Here is a 17,212-nt window from a genome sequence, read left to right on the forward strand (position 1 = left end):
AACACTGGTTACGCATAATATAATATAATTCATACCTAAAATTTATTATATATATATGTATTTACTCCACATACATACATATGTACATATTTGAATAGATCTTATTCTATATACATTATGTACCTATATACAAATATGTAGACTGTTATAATTTAACAAACACACTCAAAACTTCTAAAAATCATATGTGATTTTCATTGCAAAGAGAGAAATTTGTAACATTCTTATATTTTTTTTATTTTCATTATTATTTTTTATTTCCAGCAAAAAAAAAATTTTTTCTCCAAAAAATCAACTTATTGAGCACGTGTTAAATTGCCGTTATGTGAATTAATTCTTGATAAGATATCATTTTGATTTTACTATTACATTTTTTTTTTTGTGTTCTTATTTTTCTCATTTTGTGATTTAATTTTAAATATACAACAAAAATATTACAAAATTCAATCAGTCTGTGGAACACAACTAAACTAATTGGTTGTTTTTAAAAATAATTTCATTCCAATAGAAAAATAGAAAAAATTGAAAAAAGAAAACAAAAATAATTAATAATTCACCGTTAAGTGCTGATAATTCTAAAATCATATATTCTAAGATTATAATAATTAAATACAATTATTATTAATTAAAATAAAAAATAATTAATTAATTACAATTAAAAAATATTTATAATTAATTTATAATTTCTATGAAATTATAAAATTAGAAAAATAAAAGTGATATAAAAAAATACAAACCAAATTAAAAATTAAGAGAAGAAAATAAAATGCCAGAACCTACGCCAACACTAGAACAAATTGAAACACTAAGAGATTTATTTTTTAAAAAATTGGAAAAGGAACCACCATCATGTGATGGTAAGTTTAATTTTATTAAATTAATTAATTCCAAATTTAATAATAAAATTAAAATATATTTGCATAGAAACCCAAAAGTCTTATAATTTATGTTACTATGTGCTAGTAGAAAAGAGGGAAAAAAATTTCCATAGGTCCCTATAAATTAATAATATTATTTACTATAAAATATAATGGCAATTGAGTCATAATAAGTCTATCGGCTTAAATCACAAATCAAATTAATGATAAGAAAATTTAAAAATAAAAAAGTTATCAATAATAATTATCGCAATGTTAATTTTTATTCATTCAAAGTTCTATTTTTATTAAAGAGTCTTTATTATAGTAACTAGAATAATATTATTATATAGTCTAAAGTCTAAATTTTAATTTCTTAAAAAGAAAAATAGTGTCTTAATTAGTATTGATAAGATTTATTGTTATGAAGAAATTGAAATGTTATACTAAAATAGTTATACTATATTAGTCCTACTGTTTTGAAGGAGTTCTATAATTTAAAAGTCATAAATATAATTAAATGTTGTAAACAATCTGTAATGCAGCAAGTAATATATAAAATTCTGCTTGTATGAATTTTGATTGTTAAATTAAAGTTGTAATATCGCGTGTTTTATTGCTGCAATTTTGAAGAATGCGTTTATTCAAAATTCTTATATAAGTACACAAATTTCAGTTCAATTTTCAGAATAGCATGAATTACTTATTAAAATGCATCCTCTATGTGAGTACTTTGTGACAAAAGGCCTTAAACAATATTATTGCAGACAAAAACAAACAAAACTTTTTCAATATTCTTAAATTTGCTTTTATAATACTGCTATAAACTGTCAGTATTGGTACCATATTGGTGTATATTTAAAAATGCAAGCCTTATTTATAACTAATTCTTATCAAATGAACAAAATTCCATAATATTTACAATTAATATTTAAATCACAATAGTTAATACGAATTACATAGTTTTATTTTCAAGGTTATAATCTTAATTTTAATTGGTATATTTAAGCGCGTTAAAATTTATGAGTCATAAAATATAATTTATGAGACTTAGACTATACAGACTTACAAATGCATTAATTTCAATTATATTATTATTTTTTTTTTTTGTGTTTTACTCGCTTGTTTGCTGTAGCACTTACATAGCTTAAAATTTGCGAATATATTTGACATATTATAGCTCAAAGTTCGGGAGCAAAAAATTTTTTCTCGTTATAGGAAAATTTTATAATTTATTGTAAGCGATAACTTGCATGCTAGTAAAATCGCATTTTTCCATTAAAAAGAAATTTTTTGAATTAACTTATTTCTACATAAATAACTCGAAAATTGTATTTTTTGAGTTATATCACTTTAGCAAACAAATCGGCATTATGTTATTCAATTTCATTAATATTTTAAATAGAACAAATGCAAAAATAATACTATAAATTATTATAAGCTTTTGTTATTGAAAAATTTTTTTAAAACCACAATTTAAAATTACTGTTAACCACATTAAATGAGAAAACTTTAGAGCTATACATATAGCATAATTGTAAAATATATATACTAGTTAAAACAAGTGATAGGGGGCGATGAATATCCTAGCCAAAATATCCAAAAAAAATAATTCGACTTTGACCTTTTGGAATATACACTCTTTATAATAGTGACCTGTACAACTACGTGAAATTATGTGTATACGTAAAAAATTTAAATAGCAATCATTAATTGAGGGGCTCAGAAGTAAAATGAAATAACCCGTAAAAATTTTTTTACCGAGATAAATGCGATATTAAATATTTATTTTTGTGAAGACATTATTATTTTTACATATAATTTTATATAAATTTTTAACTAAAAAGCAAAAATTTTGTGAATGGTAGGCCACTTTGCTTTTGAGCCCCTTAATTGATTAGTCCAAATAAAAATTACGTATATGATTTTAGCGTGAATATTCGTTAATTAAAATCACCCTATACACACTATCGTATTAAATGTACAATGTAAATTTAGAAATAGTTTTTAATATTTAAGAAATTGAAAATCAGTTTTAACAACAAATTTTTGTATTTTTTTATTATTTGAAAACCTCAAAAATTTTATTTCGCATATACTTATATACTCAGTGGTTTTACATTGCAAATAATGCAATTTATTATTATACTCGTACCTATATATATAATAAAATTCTTAGAACTCACAATTAAAAAAAAACTAGAATTATACTTTAAAAAATATTTGCAATTTAAATTATTAATAAATTATTATTGTTGTAATTTTCCACTCTATTATTATTATTTTTTTTTTTTAATTTTAATTATAAACTAAAATTTTATAAGTATTTAATATCGGTGGCAAACAACACACTTTTAACTATAATCTTTTATAAAAATTAAAATTATATTATAATAAAATACTTTTAATTATTTTATTAATATGAACGCGGTGATTCGACTCATGTAGGCACATACTTTATTACATAATTATCAATAAACTATAAGTATATAAAATTAATTATATTATACAGATTATAACTGGTTTTCAAATTATAAAGTTCAATTATTAATTATTAAATTAACATACTTATATACTATAATGTTATATGTATGGATTATGTATGGATTGTGTTTAGTATACGTGCCACAAAAATTTTGTAATACTTAGGAATATTATTTAGAATTATTGAGAGAAATAATTTATGTATTATGTGTATAATTTGGTGTATCCATCGAGCTTATAAAATTAGTTTTATATGGCATTAACAGCCAAATGCCATTGTTTTAAATCAATTGCATTATTTGCTCAAATTAAATTAAATATAAAAGTAAAATGGAATTAACGAGGAAATTTTAAACAAAGTTTTCATAATATTACTTATAACTTTGAAAGTAAAAATCGACTAGCAGAGCCCTGTAAAAAAAATTGCAAATTTCTGTTACGTCAAGAGTCAAAATCCTTTAATGAATTATGCTTATAAAAAAGTACTTGTCCTTAAAAGTTAAATAGTAAAAGTATAAGTGATTGAAGCAATAGGGCAGGCCCAGGTAATCGGCCATATTCCATATAATTATTAAACGACATTGCATATACTAACAATTGAATCAACTAACATTAATGTTGTCTTCGTTGTTATTAGAAAAATGGAAATATTTTGTGTTAAAATTTAAAAATTGATAATCTTTTATTAAGTTCAAGAAAATCTTTTCATTATTATCTTTGATTAGACATGACGTAACAATGCACCACGACCCAAGAAATGAATCCACTGTGCCCCCTTTCACCTATCATGCTTAAAGTGTTTCTTCGAGACCTACCCTTTTCGTATATTCGAGTATCTTTCTTGCAATTAGATGTATAAATCTTCATCTTATTGGCTCTAACCTTATTCAAAAGTTGATTACTTAATTCATTTTATTTTTAAATAAAAACCCATATAAAAAAATTTACACATATAAAATTTTTGACAAATAGTTTTAGTTCGAAACTAAGATATAAGGGCTAAGACAGACATGCAATTTATACTTTTGCAACTGTTTGATTGTTCATTTGTATTCCATAGGTTTATACATTGTAGAACGCACACTTGCAACTGTATAAGCGCATGGAATTAAGAAATCAAACATTTTGAAATTTTTTTACAAACTGTTTACAATTTAGTAATTTCAAATAGTTTATTTGTCTAAGTGAAATTAATTTGCATAAAATTAAAATCTGCTTGTCTGTCAGAGCTTTAAAATAACTCGATATACTAAAATTGAGGCCATCATACAATATCAAACATATTGTATGTAATACAACCTGTTGTAACTGCGAATCAGAAGTTTATTTATATGTTTTAAAAGGCAAAATTTTCGAAATCAAACCAATATTTAAAATACATAATAATCAACTCGACGAAATCACTATAAAATCACAAGTAATCGAAATTTTCATTATTAATTTAGCTCAGATTTTCATTAAATAAAATTATTAGAATATTCAATTTAATATTAATCAAAAATTTCAAAATAAAAAACCAATTAATTAAAACTATTCAAATCAAAAATTTATCAATAAAAAATCATTTTATTTTTATATTTCTCAATTCATGTATAACAAAAAAAAAATCAAATTTATTTTTAAACCCAAAACAAAACGATCATAACGATCACCTTGACATTGTTCTTTAATATTCAAAATAAAACAAAAACCAAAAAAAAAAAAAACATTTTTACACGTCAAAGTTTAAATTAATAATCATGAACTTTAAATGCAGCACGTTATTAAAATTTTTCAAAAATAATAACAATAAAATATTTTGCTTAAAAAACTCGTTTCGGCATCAAGTATAACAGCACATAGCTGTAAAATAAATTACGATCAGCATAATTTTCTTAAACTTTAAAAATATTTTAATTTTACAAATATACGATAAATTTGATAACAGTTTAAAACTGCGATATAGTAGTAGGTATAAAAAAAAAATCCATTCATTAAAGTTCGTGATTAATTCTAAATTAAAATCACAAGAAAAACAAGAAAAAAAAATGTGCATTTAATCATGCGTGTGAATTTTAAGCTCTTTTAGTGTATACCTATAAAAAAATGAGTATCTAATATCATACATAATTTAATTTTATTCAAACACAGTTTATAACATAATTGTTTTACAAATTGTTATCGGAATCATATCGTAAATGTTGCGTTGTCTTAATTTAATTCAATGATCGTTTCTACTTCCATTGTTCTCGCCTAAGTATATTTTATTTGTTAACATCGTGTTATTTATTTTTCATACATAAATATATTTTTGTTGTAATCGTTATACTCTAGTGACCTTTGAATTTTTATGTTTTAAATCATTTTTTTTTTTATCTAATCGTTTTTATTATCGTTTCCATTGAAAATGAATTTTATGTATGTACAAATGAACATATGTTTGAGATCGTTATGTTTTTTGTTACGTTTACGTATGTATGTGCTTATCGAAAATATATAAGCAATCATGTGCCCAGGGTATTTATTATTTATTATACAGCATACAGGGTGTTTAGTCATACAATATCAACGACATCATATTTAATCATACTTATTTAAAAATGGATAAAAACATATTTTATTAAATTATATACTTACGCAAATGTCTACACACTTCTAGTAATAAACTAATAATAATAAATGTTATACGCTCTTGAAAGTGATTGAAAGAACACTGTTTGCACATAACTTGGGTTATAATCTAAAAAAAAAAGAAACTGTTATATAACATAAATTTCGCAATATGCAATCAGCATTTTACGATAAAATAAATGTACATGTATATATGGATAAATGTGTTATATTATAAATTAAGTTCTATGTTTTAAAGGAGAATTTATGTATGCATTACATAGCCATGTTGAGTTTAAATTGGTTTTCTATTTTTAATTAAACACTCGCATATATATCATATTATTATAATGTATAAGTTGTGAATCACCCGAAAGAAAGCATTTCCGATTCTGAAAGGAAAAAAGATATAATCATTAAAATTAAATCAGATTAGTCATTTCTGAAAGTCTTCTCCCTCCAAATGTCCGTTTATTATTAAAGCGGTTATTTCAAAAAAGGGAAAAAACTATATAAGAATGTAAAATTTGGTACAGATGCTTATATTTACGGTATATTTCAAATAGGAAAAATTGCCAAGATAAATTAAATTACTAAGATATTTTAAAGATCTGAAAAGAAATTAGTTATTAGAATTGCATGGGCTCTAAAAAATTTAAATAATTTTTGAGATGGACATAAAAAATATAAAGCTGATATGATTAAACGGCACTGCGTTCATTTTGCAATTTAAAATTTGTTCTTCATTTTCGGAAAATGTGTCAAATTAATAGCATATATCTTTCATCTTTTAGTGTTTCACTCACACAGCCCTCATTAAGAGTAGTTGGTTATTTCAATTATTATATACATACATATGTACTTATTATTTTTTTGTGTTTTAATTTAACCCTTTCAAACCCACAAAAATTCTGTATTCACGAAAATCTTCACAAATAGTAGTGTTTTTCAATATTGTATAACAACTACATATGTATACAAACATGCATACTTCTATTAGCTTTTCCATTCCATCTAAATTTACACAATAGAAATTCATTTACAGCTGTTATTCAATAATTAAGTGCAATATAATTCTGATCCAATTCACAATAATTTTATATAGGAAAACTCATTCATTAATTTATTCTGATGTCATATTTTTTATAATTCAATACTAAATTTATTTCCTACTAAATGTTGTTAATTATTATTGTTAGAATTTTTGAATTTATTTGAAAAAAACTTAATGCGGATTTGAAATCTAAATGAACAAAAACAGATTAAATTTCATAATTTCGAATATGTATGTATGTATTAATACATTATGTTTCTTCATTTCTTCAAAAAATATAAGCACGTTTAAGTGTTTTAAGCATAAAATTTCATTTCAGTCGGAGCATTAATTACAAATCATTCAGAAAATATAAGATTTTTAAAGAAATGTGATAAGCAAATAAATTCATTTTTTTTATTATTTTGTTTAAATGTACATACATTCATTATTCCTCATTAACAGTTCGGGTATAATTACCAAAAAATATTTTCTCAGAAATATAATATACATATGTATACCATGTGCAAAATGTCCAAAAGCACGGAGCATATTAAAATTGTGTAAAATTAAAAATATCATACTCAAAGAATGTTCAAATTAAATTCAACTAAATCTAGCTTTATATGGACGCACAATGTTGTTAATAATTATAACTTATTGTTAATATAAAAAATTTACGCCATTTTTTAAAAATTGCAAGATCTCTTCAATATTTCTAACATTTTTTTTTTGTATTATCACAAAATTTTATGTATTAATTTTCAAGGTCAATTTGTTTTTATAACACAATATGAATTTCGAACAGTAAAAATTTTATTTAATTTATCAATTAACATTCTTCTTTATTTAACACATTTAATAACATGTATACGATTTTAAAAAGCATACACAGACCTAATTTTGATTTAAAAAACTTGATTTTTTACAAAAAGAAAAAAGTGTTATATTTCTGTTATACATTTTAAAATTTACAAATATAAAATATTGAAATTTACAACATGTTTTTGATATTTTCACATTTTATTTAAAAAAAATTAAAAAAATATATTTTATTAAAAAAAAATTTCGAACTCCTTCGAGCCGGATTTGAACCAGCGACCTATGGATTTCTGTTATTTTAAATTGATCAATCTACAGTCCACCGCTCTACCAACTGAGCTATCGAAGGTATATTTTAAGCCATTAATTATATTAAATACAATATAGAAATTTTCTCTTTCAAAAATTTCAAAATGAAGCAAATTAATTTTTTTTTCTTTGGTTAATAATGATAACAATAACTTAAAGTATATTATTAATTAAACAAATATTAGCAAAATCAAGCTCAAAATTGATTAATTAAAAATTTTTTTGTTTTGGATTTTTAAATTATGTATTAAAAGTAAACCTTGAAGAAAAGGTAGAGCAAAGCTTGAATATCGCAAACTTTACACATATACTCATTATAACCATCATTTATAGGTTAGGTTTAAAGAAAATATGTACATAAATTGTACCTCTACTCTTAAAATGCAAATTAAAATTTAAAGTGTATTGAAATTTTATTTATTTTAATTTAATTTAAAATAAAATTCTATTATTATTTTTTTATTTAAATTAACATTTAAATAAAGATTAATACGCAAAACAATTAATTATAAAAAGAATTATTGTCAACACCTGTAAAAATTTTTTTTAATATTGTTGATTATTAAAATAGATAATTTAATAATTAATTGTTTTGTTATAATGAAATTAGATGTTTGATTAATTATGAGCTTTTAAAGTGTTATACGGTGAAAATATAAAATTATTTTAAATCATTTGATTTTATTATAGATTTTTATTGATAGAATTTTAATGATGATTTTGTAAACCAACAGCATGTATAACACATTAATTTGATCTTATCTTTATATACCCATAAAGTTTTGTGATAATTATAACATAATTAATTCTTTCGTTGTTCATTTATACCAGTGGTATAATACCACCTTATTACAATGATTCACATACTAAAAGTTTTACACTTCGCTTAACGCTCTTCTATAATTTGTTTCTCTCTCTCTCTCTCTCTTCTTACAAAGTTTTTCTTATATTATTCTCTTTATAGTTGAGAATCAGGGCTGTCATTTGATTTTTTGGACAGGGAGCAGAAATATTCAAGAAAGGGAGCAATTTTCAAAAAAGTGGAACCAATTCCTGTATTTCATAAAAAAACAATTTACACAACTTGAACCCTAGCTTTAAGATCACAACTTGATTCCTAGATTTTCGCATTAATATCTTTAAATAATTCAAATTAAAAAATATTCAAAAAATTGAATTTAATGAATAATTCTTTTACTTGCCACTTCAACATAAAAGAAGTTTCCCGATTTAGTTTTAATCAAATTAATAGAAGAAAATACCCTTTCAACTGTCGCACTACAGTGCGCTAATCTGAGGGAGCTTTGAATAAATTTTTCAAGTTTTCAACAATATACTCGATCGACTTTAATCAAAATGTCAAAATTGCAATATTATCGTCTGTTAAAAAATTTTTATACAAACATATTTCATCTGCTGACGTCCACGAAAGTTTGGTTATTTGACACTTTAACTAACTAATTAATTAACTTGACTACAAGTTAACTAAGATGGGTGGCGGCTTTTGAATAATTTCGTTAGCTAAGGTTTTGTCAACAAATTTTTAAAAATTGCAAAAAAAGTTTCAACTAAAAAATTTTTTCAAGAATAATTATCAATATTGTTTTTGGTTCTGACTGAGAAACAAAATCGGAGCCAAAATGCAAAAGGAGAAGCCGGGGACACAAATTTCCAAATCGGAGTCAAATGACAGTCCTGTTGAGAATAGAAGGGAAGAGAGTACGTGAAAAAACGTACATTTAAATCTGTACAAATAATTTCATTACTTTGCAGTTAATTGAAAACCATTATTGTTATTATGTACCTTGCACCTTAGTGAAGGGTATATTAGCTTTGATATAAAGTTCGCAATCACTTGAGAGTGTTGTCTATGGTGTGAATTTGTTTATATATTATCGATTTTGGAATATTCATCAAATCACATGATAACTTATGAAACGAATAAAGCAAGCACCAGAAATTTATCACAAATTTTTTATTTTCTACCAAGGACAGCTGTTATATTATAATTGGATTAATTAAAATAACGTGTTTGGGTATAGCTGCTATACAACTCAAATTTTAAATATTTTAAATATTTATTTATTAGATTATTTTACATATTTTGTGTATATTTTAATTGAATGGCTATCATAATTTGGGTAGCTTCCATGCAAAACTGAAAGCTAATATTAAATAGTTGGAAAATTAATAAAAATATCTCGATAAAATTTGGCAGTCATAATGTGTCCAATTATCAGTGTCAGACATACTCAAAAAGTTTTTGTGAAATTGCTTGACCGATTCGAGTAACTATAAAAAGCTATTCTTCATAAAAGCTGATCTTAAATAGTTCAAAAACATGTTTTTATATTTTATAAATATTTTATAAACAGTCAGAGTACAGGACGATTTAGACCGACTGAAACGGTTTTTCTTGTTTTTAAATTTATTTCCGTACTTTATTTATATTATAACATACATAATATTATAACATAAGCCTGTTACATGTAATGTAACCATATACTTGTGTAAATGAAATATTATTGTTGTGCCTAATATCAACAGTTTCTACTTTGTATAAAGTTTAAGATGATAATTTTAATCTCTCTGTTTTTTAAATAATTACAACACATAATAACTTTTGTACTTTTCTATTATACAGGTCATAAATCCCAAAATTTAAATTTCATAAAATTTAATTAAAACAAGGAATTTTTCACTGTAAAATTTTTCAATCTCAATTTTAAATAAACTAAATGTAATTATAATCCACAAATACTCTATACATCTCCACAATATACGAGCATATAGGTTAGAAAAAGTTGCGCCCATTAATTATTTTAGATTTGGTTTTATATGAGTACCCAAACTTCTATTAAATTCCAAAATAGAGTTACTTTTAATTTTACAAAATTTAATCAAAAGCAATGTAATTCTAATTATGATGGTGTAAATGGAAAATTAAAATTACTTCTATATTAAATGTGTAATTTTGAAAAGTGCGTAGGAGTGATTTAAAATTATGATTTTCAAACCTTCAATTAAAGGCGTCATATTAATTATTGCACATATTCATCTGGTATACATTACATGCATAATACAACATACTTAAAATTAAAGTGGAGAAGCCTAAAGGCGTTTGCTTTAGAATTTCGAAATTTTTTTACTTCTCCCACTATATACATATGTGCATATATTCATTTATTTTTAAAATTAAAAAAGCAAGTGATTTTCAGTGTTAATAAAATTTAATGTATGTATTTAGATGTATGTAATGTGTTATATGTTTGTGAGTACAAGAGATATTTGTGTAATAATATGCAAGAAATTTTTATAGCCCAATAATGACTATTACTTTATATCTTACTTAATATTAAATACACATAAGTTATGTACAATTTTGAAATATTTAAATGTACTAATAGAAATATCGCCTCTGGAGGAGTAAGCCGAATTCGAAAACGATTTTAATACTTTAATAAAATACGAACCTCAGACTAATAAATGAATTTTATCAGACTAATAAATAAATTTTTCATCAATAATAAAGTGGAACTATGTGAAACAATGACATTTTATATATGTAGGTTATTAAAGGAAAACACGTGATTTTCCAATTTACAGAGTGTCCGATGGTACTCGATGGTACTACCTCGAAGCAGCGTGACTGCTTGTCATACTTTACAAATTATCAGTAAAGTTGGAAAATTTTTAGAAATTTATTTTTTTTTGTAGAAAGCCTTATAACTCGAGCGTATTGGACGGCCTAAAAAGCAAAATATTACAAGATATTTTTCGTTTGTCTGAACGCAATCTATCACAATGCTTCGGGAGCACCATTGAGTCTCAGACACCCTGTATGTATCGTTTATGTAGTAAAAGCTACTAAGTGAGCTAATGAGCTATAGATCATAAATTTTCACAATCTGAAATACGATAATATTCGTTCTTATGAAATATGTATGAAATTTACGAGTCATGTTTAAATACAGATTTACAGGTTGCCTTGCTTACACTTGGACCATTATTATTCGGATATTTTTCGATTACATAAATTTTATATTAAATATTTAAATATAGTTATAATTAAGCTTAAATTATTTGCAGTTACAAAAACCAGCATAATCTCGTATACATATATACATAGTTTAAACATAAATCTATTTTTAGGATATTCAAAGTGATTACCTTGTTGGATCAAATAATAAATTAATATGCCAACTATATATAGATGTTATTAAATGATTCCATCATTAGAACCTAGCAGGTTTAAATTTATACATACACATGTATACATACATACTTATATTTCAATTTATATTGGTGAGATTTTAAATTTAACAATAATAATGACCTACTATTTGAAAAAGTGAGTTGCAATTTTTTTTTTTTTAATTAAAACCAGTTTTAATTTGGTAGTGAAAACAAAAACGAAAATGATTTTTTAATTTAAATAAATTAATTATCAAAATATTAAAAAAATATTTTTATTTTTTTTTCTATATTTGCATACTTAAATTTTTCAAATTCAAAACTCATTTATTTTGTTTTTTTTATCTTGACCCTGAATTTTTATAAATACATAAAATATTAAAGCGCCCACATATTCATAATATACAAGTATTGTAAAATTTATAGGTTATGTCTATTAATAATATTCATTGATGCATCGTCACCGCATCATCAAATTGAGGTGAAAATTATTTTTTATTATAAAAAAAAAAGATGCATGCGAGTATATATCTATAAGATTAATGCTTAAATATTCGTATTTGAATATCAAATTGAAAATAGCAATTTAATATAATTTTTATAGTTTGATAATCTTCTATTGTTTAAGAGATTTTGAAATTTAAAATATTAATTTATAGCACATAAATAAAAATTTGATGCATTGTTTTTTCAAAAAAAAATGGTATATTATTTTAGGAACACTTATATTTTTGGATTATTATAAAAAAAAACGTTTAATAATTTATTCTACAAAGCGTTTATAATATAGAGAATCTCTTGTATTTTTGAATTTCATATTGAATGTAGCACATTTTTCAATATTTTGCAGTAAATTTATGGAGCACAGAAATATTATATATCAAATTTGCACAGAATTTGCACCTAACCATATAAGCATCGGAAACCTTAGTAATTCCAAAAAATGACTTCTTAAATCTAACTCATCAAACTGCCAGCGCTTAACTCGGAAAAATGCCATTATTTTAGTAATTTTTTGTGTTAAAACTATAAGATGACTATAAGATGAATATAATTGGGATAATGAAATATTGGTACAGCGTACTCCAAAATATGTTAGCTTTGTTCATACTCGTTTAAGCTTTATCTAATACATTTTTCAAAAATTCCAATTCGCAATAATTTATTTCTTTAAATTTTTTTTTCGTCTTTTTCATTTTTAAATGAAGTTTAGGGCTCTTAAGTCGTGATCACTTTATTTCCAAGGCGTCACTCCTATATAATTCCAAGACGTCAATTCTATACTCCCAAGGTGTCACTCTTATACTTTCAAATGGAGTAGTTTATGCCTTTATGTTAAATTGCTGAAAAAATAAAAATGTAGCGCTAAATATTTTTCTATATATCAAAAAATATAATCATGTGTTTTCGAACTCTGAGACAACAATAAGCCCTCCAATACATGCATAAATGCTATATGATTTTACATAAAGTCGCGTACCTTGAAAAACTTTTTCATCTAGTCTTAACTGATTAAAATAGACACTGTGTTAACACATTATGAGCTGGCGACCTAGCATATACAATGTATACATCCAGATACATAAAAAACTTGGGGGTCCTATTACTCAAAAAATAACAAGTTTTTGAAAAAAATATAAGAATAAAAAAATGTGTAGAATAAGTTTCTACATCCATATTATGCCTATAATATAGAATTAAGTAACAATCTCCTATAATATGCATATCCTATGTGCTTTTTTCTTTTTGTTCTCCTCCTAGATATATGCAACAGAAGTTTTTTTTAAATATTCTTATTTACTGAATTTTGTTTAAATTATACATATTTGCATCAAAAAAAGCGGGGCAATGGGACAATAAAATTAACTTCATTAACTGGACTAATGCCGACTAATCACATTATATGTGTCCCGTCTCACATAGCTAATTGCATAGTAAAGTATACTTGTCACTTCTATATCATATCTTTAATTTAAGAGAAATTCGCTAATATTATAAAACTTAATTTAAATACATACTGACAAATATTTTTAAAATTTCTAAATGAAATCAAAATTTTAGGTAAGACCTTATTCGATACCAATTAATAATTCTTCTTTTCTACAACCAGTTGGTTTAATTTTTCAATTTTTCAATTTTAAACAAAAATAATTCAATATTTGTTCTCTGTATCACATTTGACGCCATAAATATATTATATGGTTATATGTACTCTTAGACATACATAAATGAATAATAAAATTTATTTTCATTATTTTCCAATACATTGCTGCTATATATACAATAGCGAAAAAAACAAAAAAAAAACAATTTCTTTTTAACTATTATTTATCAATTGACATAGTATTTATTGACATATAAATATCAGACGTCGTGGGGTATACGCGAGAAGAAACAAAAAAACAGCTCAAGGCTAACAATGTTTAGATTTTCCATATAAATTGTATTGTATATATATATACATATATGTGTACTCTAAATGATATTGTAGGAAATCAATTTATTTTGTATTTAACTAAATAAATAGCTATAGATATTCATTAAATAATCACTTACATATACACATACATGAATTCGTATATATATATAATTATTTTAAAGATTTTTGTCGCATAGACATTATTGTTACACTCAGTTTAACATAAATACAATGGGTTTTTTTCAAAAATTATCTATATTGTACTTAGATAATTAAATTTTTGATTTTATCCAAATATGCATATATGAGTATATAAGTTTTATGCATATAAATTATAAACAAATATTTTATATATATAATTATGTATAAACTGTAACAATTCATTAATAAATAACAATTTCAATTATACAGCATTATATAACATATATATAACAAGTATATAATAATTGATATTAAATAGGTACTTAATTCGTAAATGAAAATTCAATTAAAATATTTCCAATTCAATATTATCCATGACATTCAAATTGCCGTTGTGCTGCGTTGCTAAACAGTTCAAGAATAATCTCTTATAAGTTGAAATATAAAGCGACGGTATTTCACTATATCATTTAATAGAACAGATCATAAGTAAATCACTCTCAATATTAGACAAAATTTCTTAAAAAAAATATTAAATTTTTAAATATGTAAGCAACATATAATTAAGAACGACTACCGGAAATTAAAACACGGTAAAAGTAAAATCAATTAATTTGACATTAAAAATGCATCTTTAAAAATGAATTGCTATCGCCATATATATATACTTAATTATTACAAATTTTTTCAAGAATGCCCACAAGCAATCTTATAGTTATTTTCTCATTTTGTTCGCTTGTTGCAGCTTTATTTAAGCCAATATTCAAGTTAAAAAATTTAAATATGAAAATTTTATTTAATAAGAATTCGACTGTCATTACTTATAGTTCAACATACAAGATGATTTTTACAATATGAGAGAAAATTTTACTGACAGTCGATAAGTAGATTAATGGGACAGCTTTTACGTTTTCAATTAAAGTGATAAGAAAATACAATGTAAAACAACTATAATTTATTGTTAAAAATCTATTACATCAAATTTTTATTCCTTAATTAATTTCAGCTGCATAGCTTTATTATTCCAAATCATTATTACCGATTTAAATTCATTAATTTTGCATTACCATAACGTTAACTATACTTATAATGCAAATTTCTTCGGAAATGTCATTTAAAATTAATTTAGTTGAGAAAGTGTTTAATTATAATATTAAAATTTATGGTAATTGTTTAAATTGTTCTGGTCATAAATAAATGCCACATTAATTCATAATTCTGGTTTAAAGAATACATATACTTACATTTGTATAAGTATGTGGCAACAAAATAAATCAAAAAATTTATTCAATCGTTCAAGAAAATTCTTTCTAATTCTATTTAAAATATTTACATTTCAGATTTAATTTCACTTCACTACAAGTATATATAATTATTTAGACAAAATTATATTCTTCAAAAACTAAGATGAAATATAAATGTTAACCTAATGCTAAAATGAAATATGCATATATACTTTTTTGTAAAAATTTCAGGAAATACGAAAAAAAAATATGACTGTATACTAAACTAATTGCTATATTTAGTAATATTTTAAAAACTAGTTTAAAAAATTCCGGCAATTTTAGAAATAATAAGTTTTATCCTAAAATTATAATTTTTACACGATATTTACTATTTAAATTAATAATTAGCATACTTGTATTCTAAAATATATTTCGAATATTGAATAATATTTGCAAAAAAAAAAAAAAATAAATAAATTATTTTTAAAAATTTTCTAAAAAAAAAAAACAAATAAGTAGCGAAGCGTCATTGAAAGCTCAACTTACTAATTATTATGGCAGCTTATTGTGTATGTACCTACTTGGTATGCGCTATATAATGAGAATTTTGCGTATATTCAAAAATAAATACCGATTATATTAACATGTCTTTCGTCATTTCATAATAATTAAATTATTTGCTAGAAAAATAATTATTAATTTAAGCTACTGTAGTTAAGACAGGAAGCCATACTAATATTAGTCACATTTTTGTTATAATACTAAATTTTTTTCCCATTTTACCAGGCATTGTATTGTTGATTGGGACGATTTTTATAAAAATTAACAAAAATCCTTGATCCCACAAAAAACCATATTTCCATATAATATTCTTCAGAAATGGAACCATGTAGAAAATATTACCTCTGTTAAAAATTAATCAGATTTTATTGTTAGAGACAAGCTTCTAATATTTTACGCCCTAACTCTATACGCAATCCTTAACTTCACAAACTCATACATTTTTTGTTAAAATATTCCCAGATTATGTGCTTGGGGCTGGTTTTAACCTTATAGTTTTTATAAAATTTGAATAAATACATATATATAACTATTTAATGAATCTCTTCCCTTTGCTTTCAAATAGGCTACCTATATC

At 23.3% G+C, this 17,212-nt stretch overlaps 1 protein-coding gene and 1 non-coding gene across 3 annotated transcripts in view; one reads left to right on the plus strand and one right to left on the minus strand.

Moving 5' to 3' along the window:
• Positions 1 to 388: 388 nt before the first annotated feature.
• The window catches only part of LOC129609290 (motile sperm domain-containing protein 2-like), a 65,581-nt gene continuing 48,757 nt past the window's right edge, over positions 389 to 17,212 (plus strand). The window contains exon 1 of one of the 2 annotated variants that reach the window (XM_055521222.1): positions 389 to 857. In XM_055521222.1, the coding sequence (XP_055377197.1) occupies positions 767 to 857 (91 nt within the window). In that variant the 5' untranslated portion in view covers positions 389 to 766. The remainder of the gene's footprint in view (positions 858 to 17,212) is intronic. The other variant, XM_055521227.1, reaches the window with a different exon arrangement.
• Trnay-gua (transfer RNA tyrosine (anticodon GUA)) lies at positions 8,038 to 8,134 on the minus strand. The gene is made up of 2 exons: positions 8,098 to 8,134; positions 8,038 to 8,073 (listed from the first exon to the last, which is right to left on the minus strand). It is a non-coding gene; the product is annotated as a tRNA-Tyr (tRNA).

Source organism: Condylostylus longicornis, unplaced genomic scaffold (assembly GCF_029603195.1).
Source record: "Condylostylus longicornis isolate FDR11 unplaced genomic scaffold, ASM2960319v2 ptg000038l, whole genome shotgun sequence".
Lineage (NCBI taxonomy): Eukaryota > Metazoa > Arthropoda > Insecta > Diptera > Dolichopodidae > Condylostylus > Condylostylus longicornis.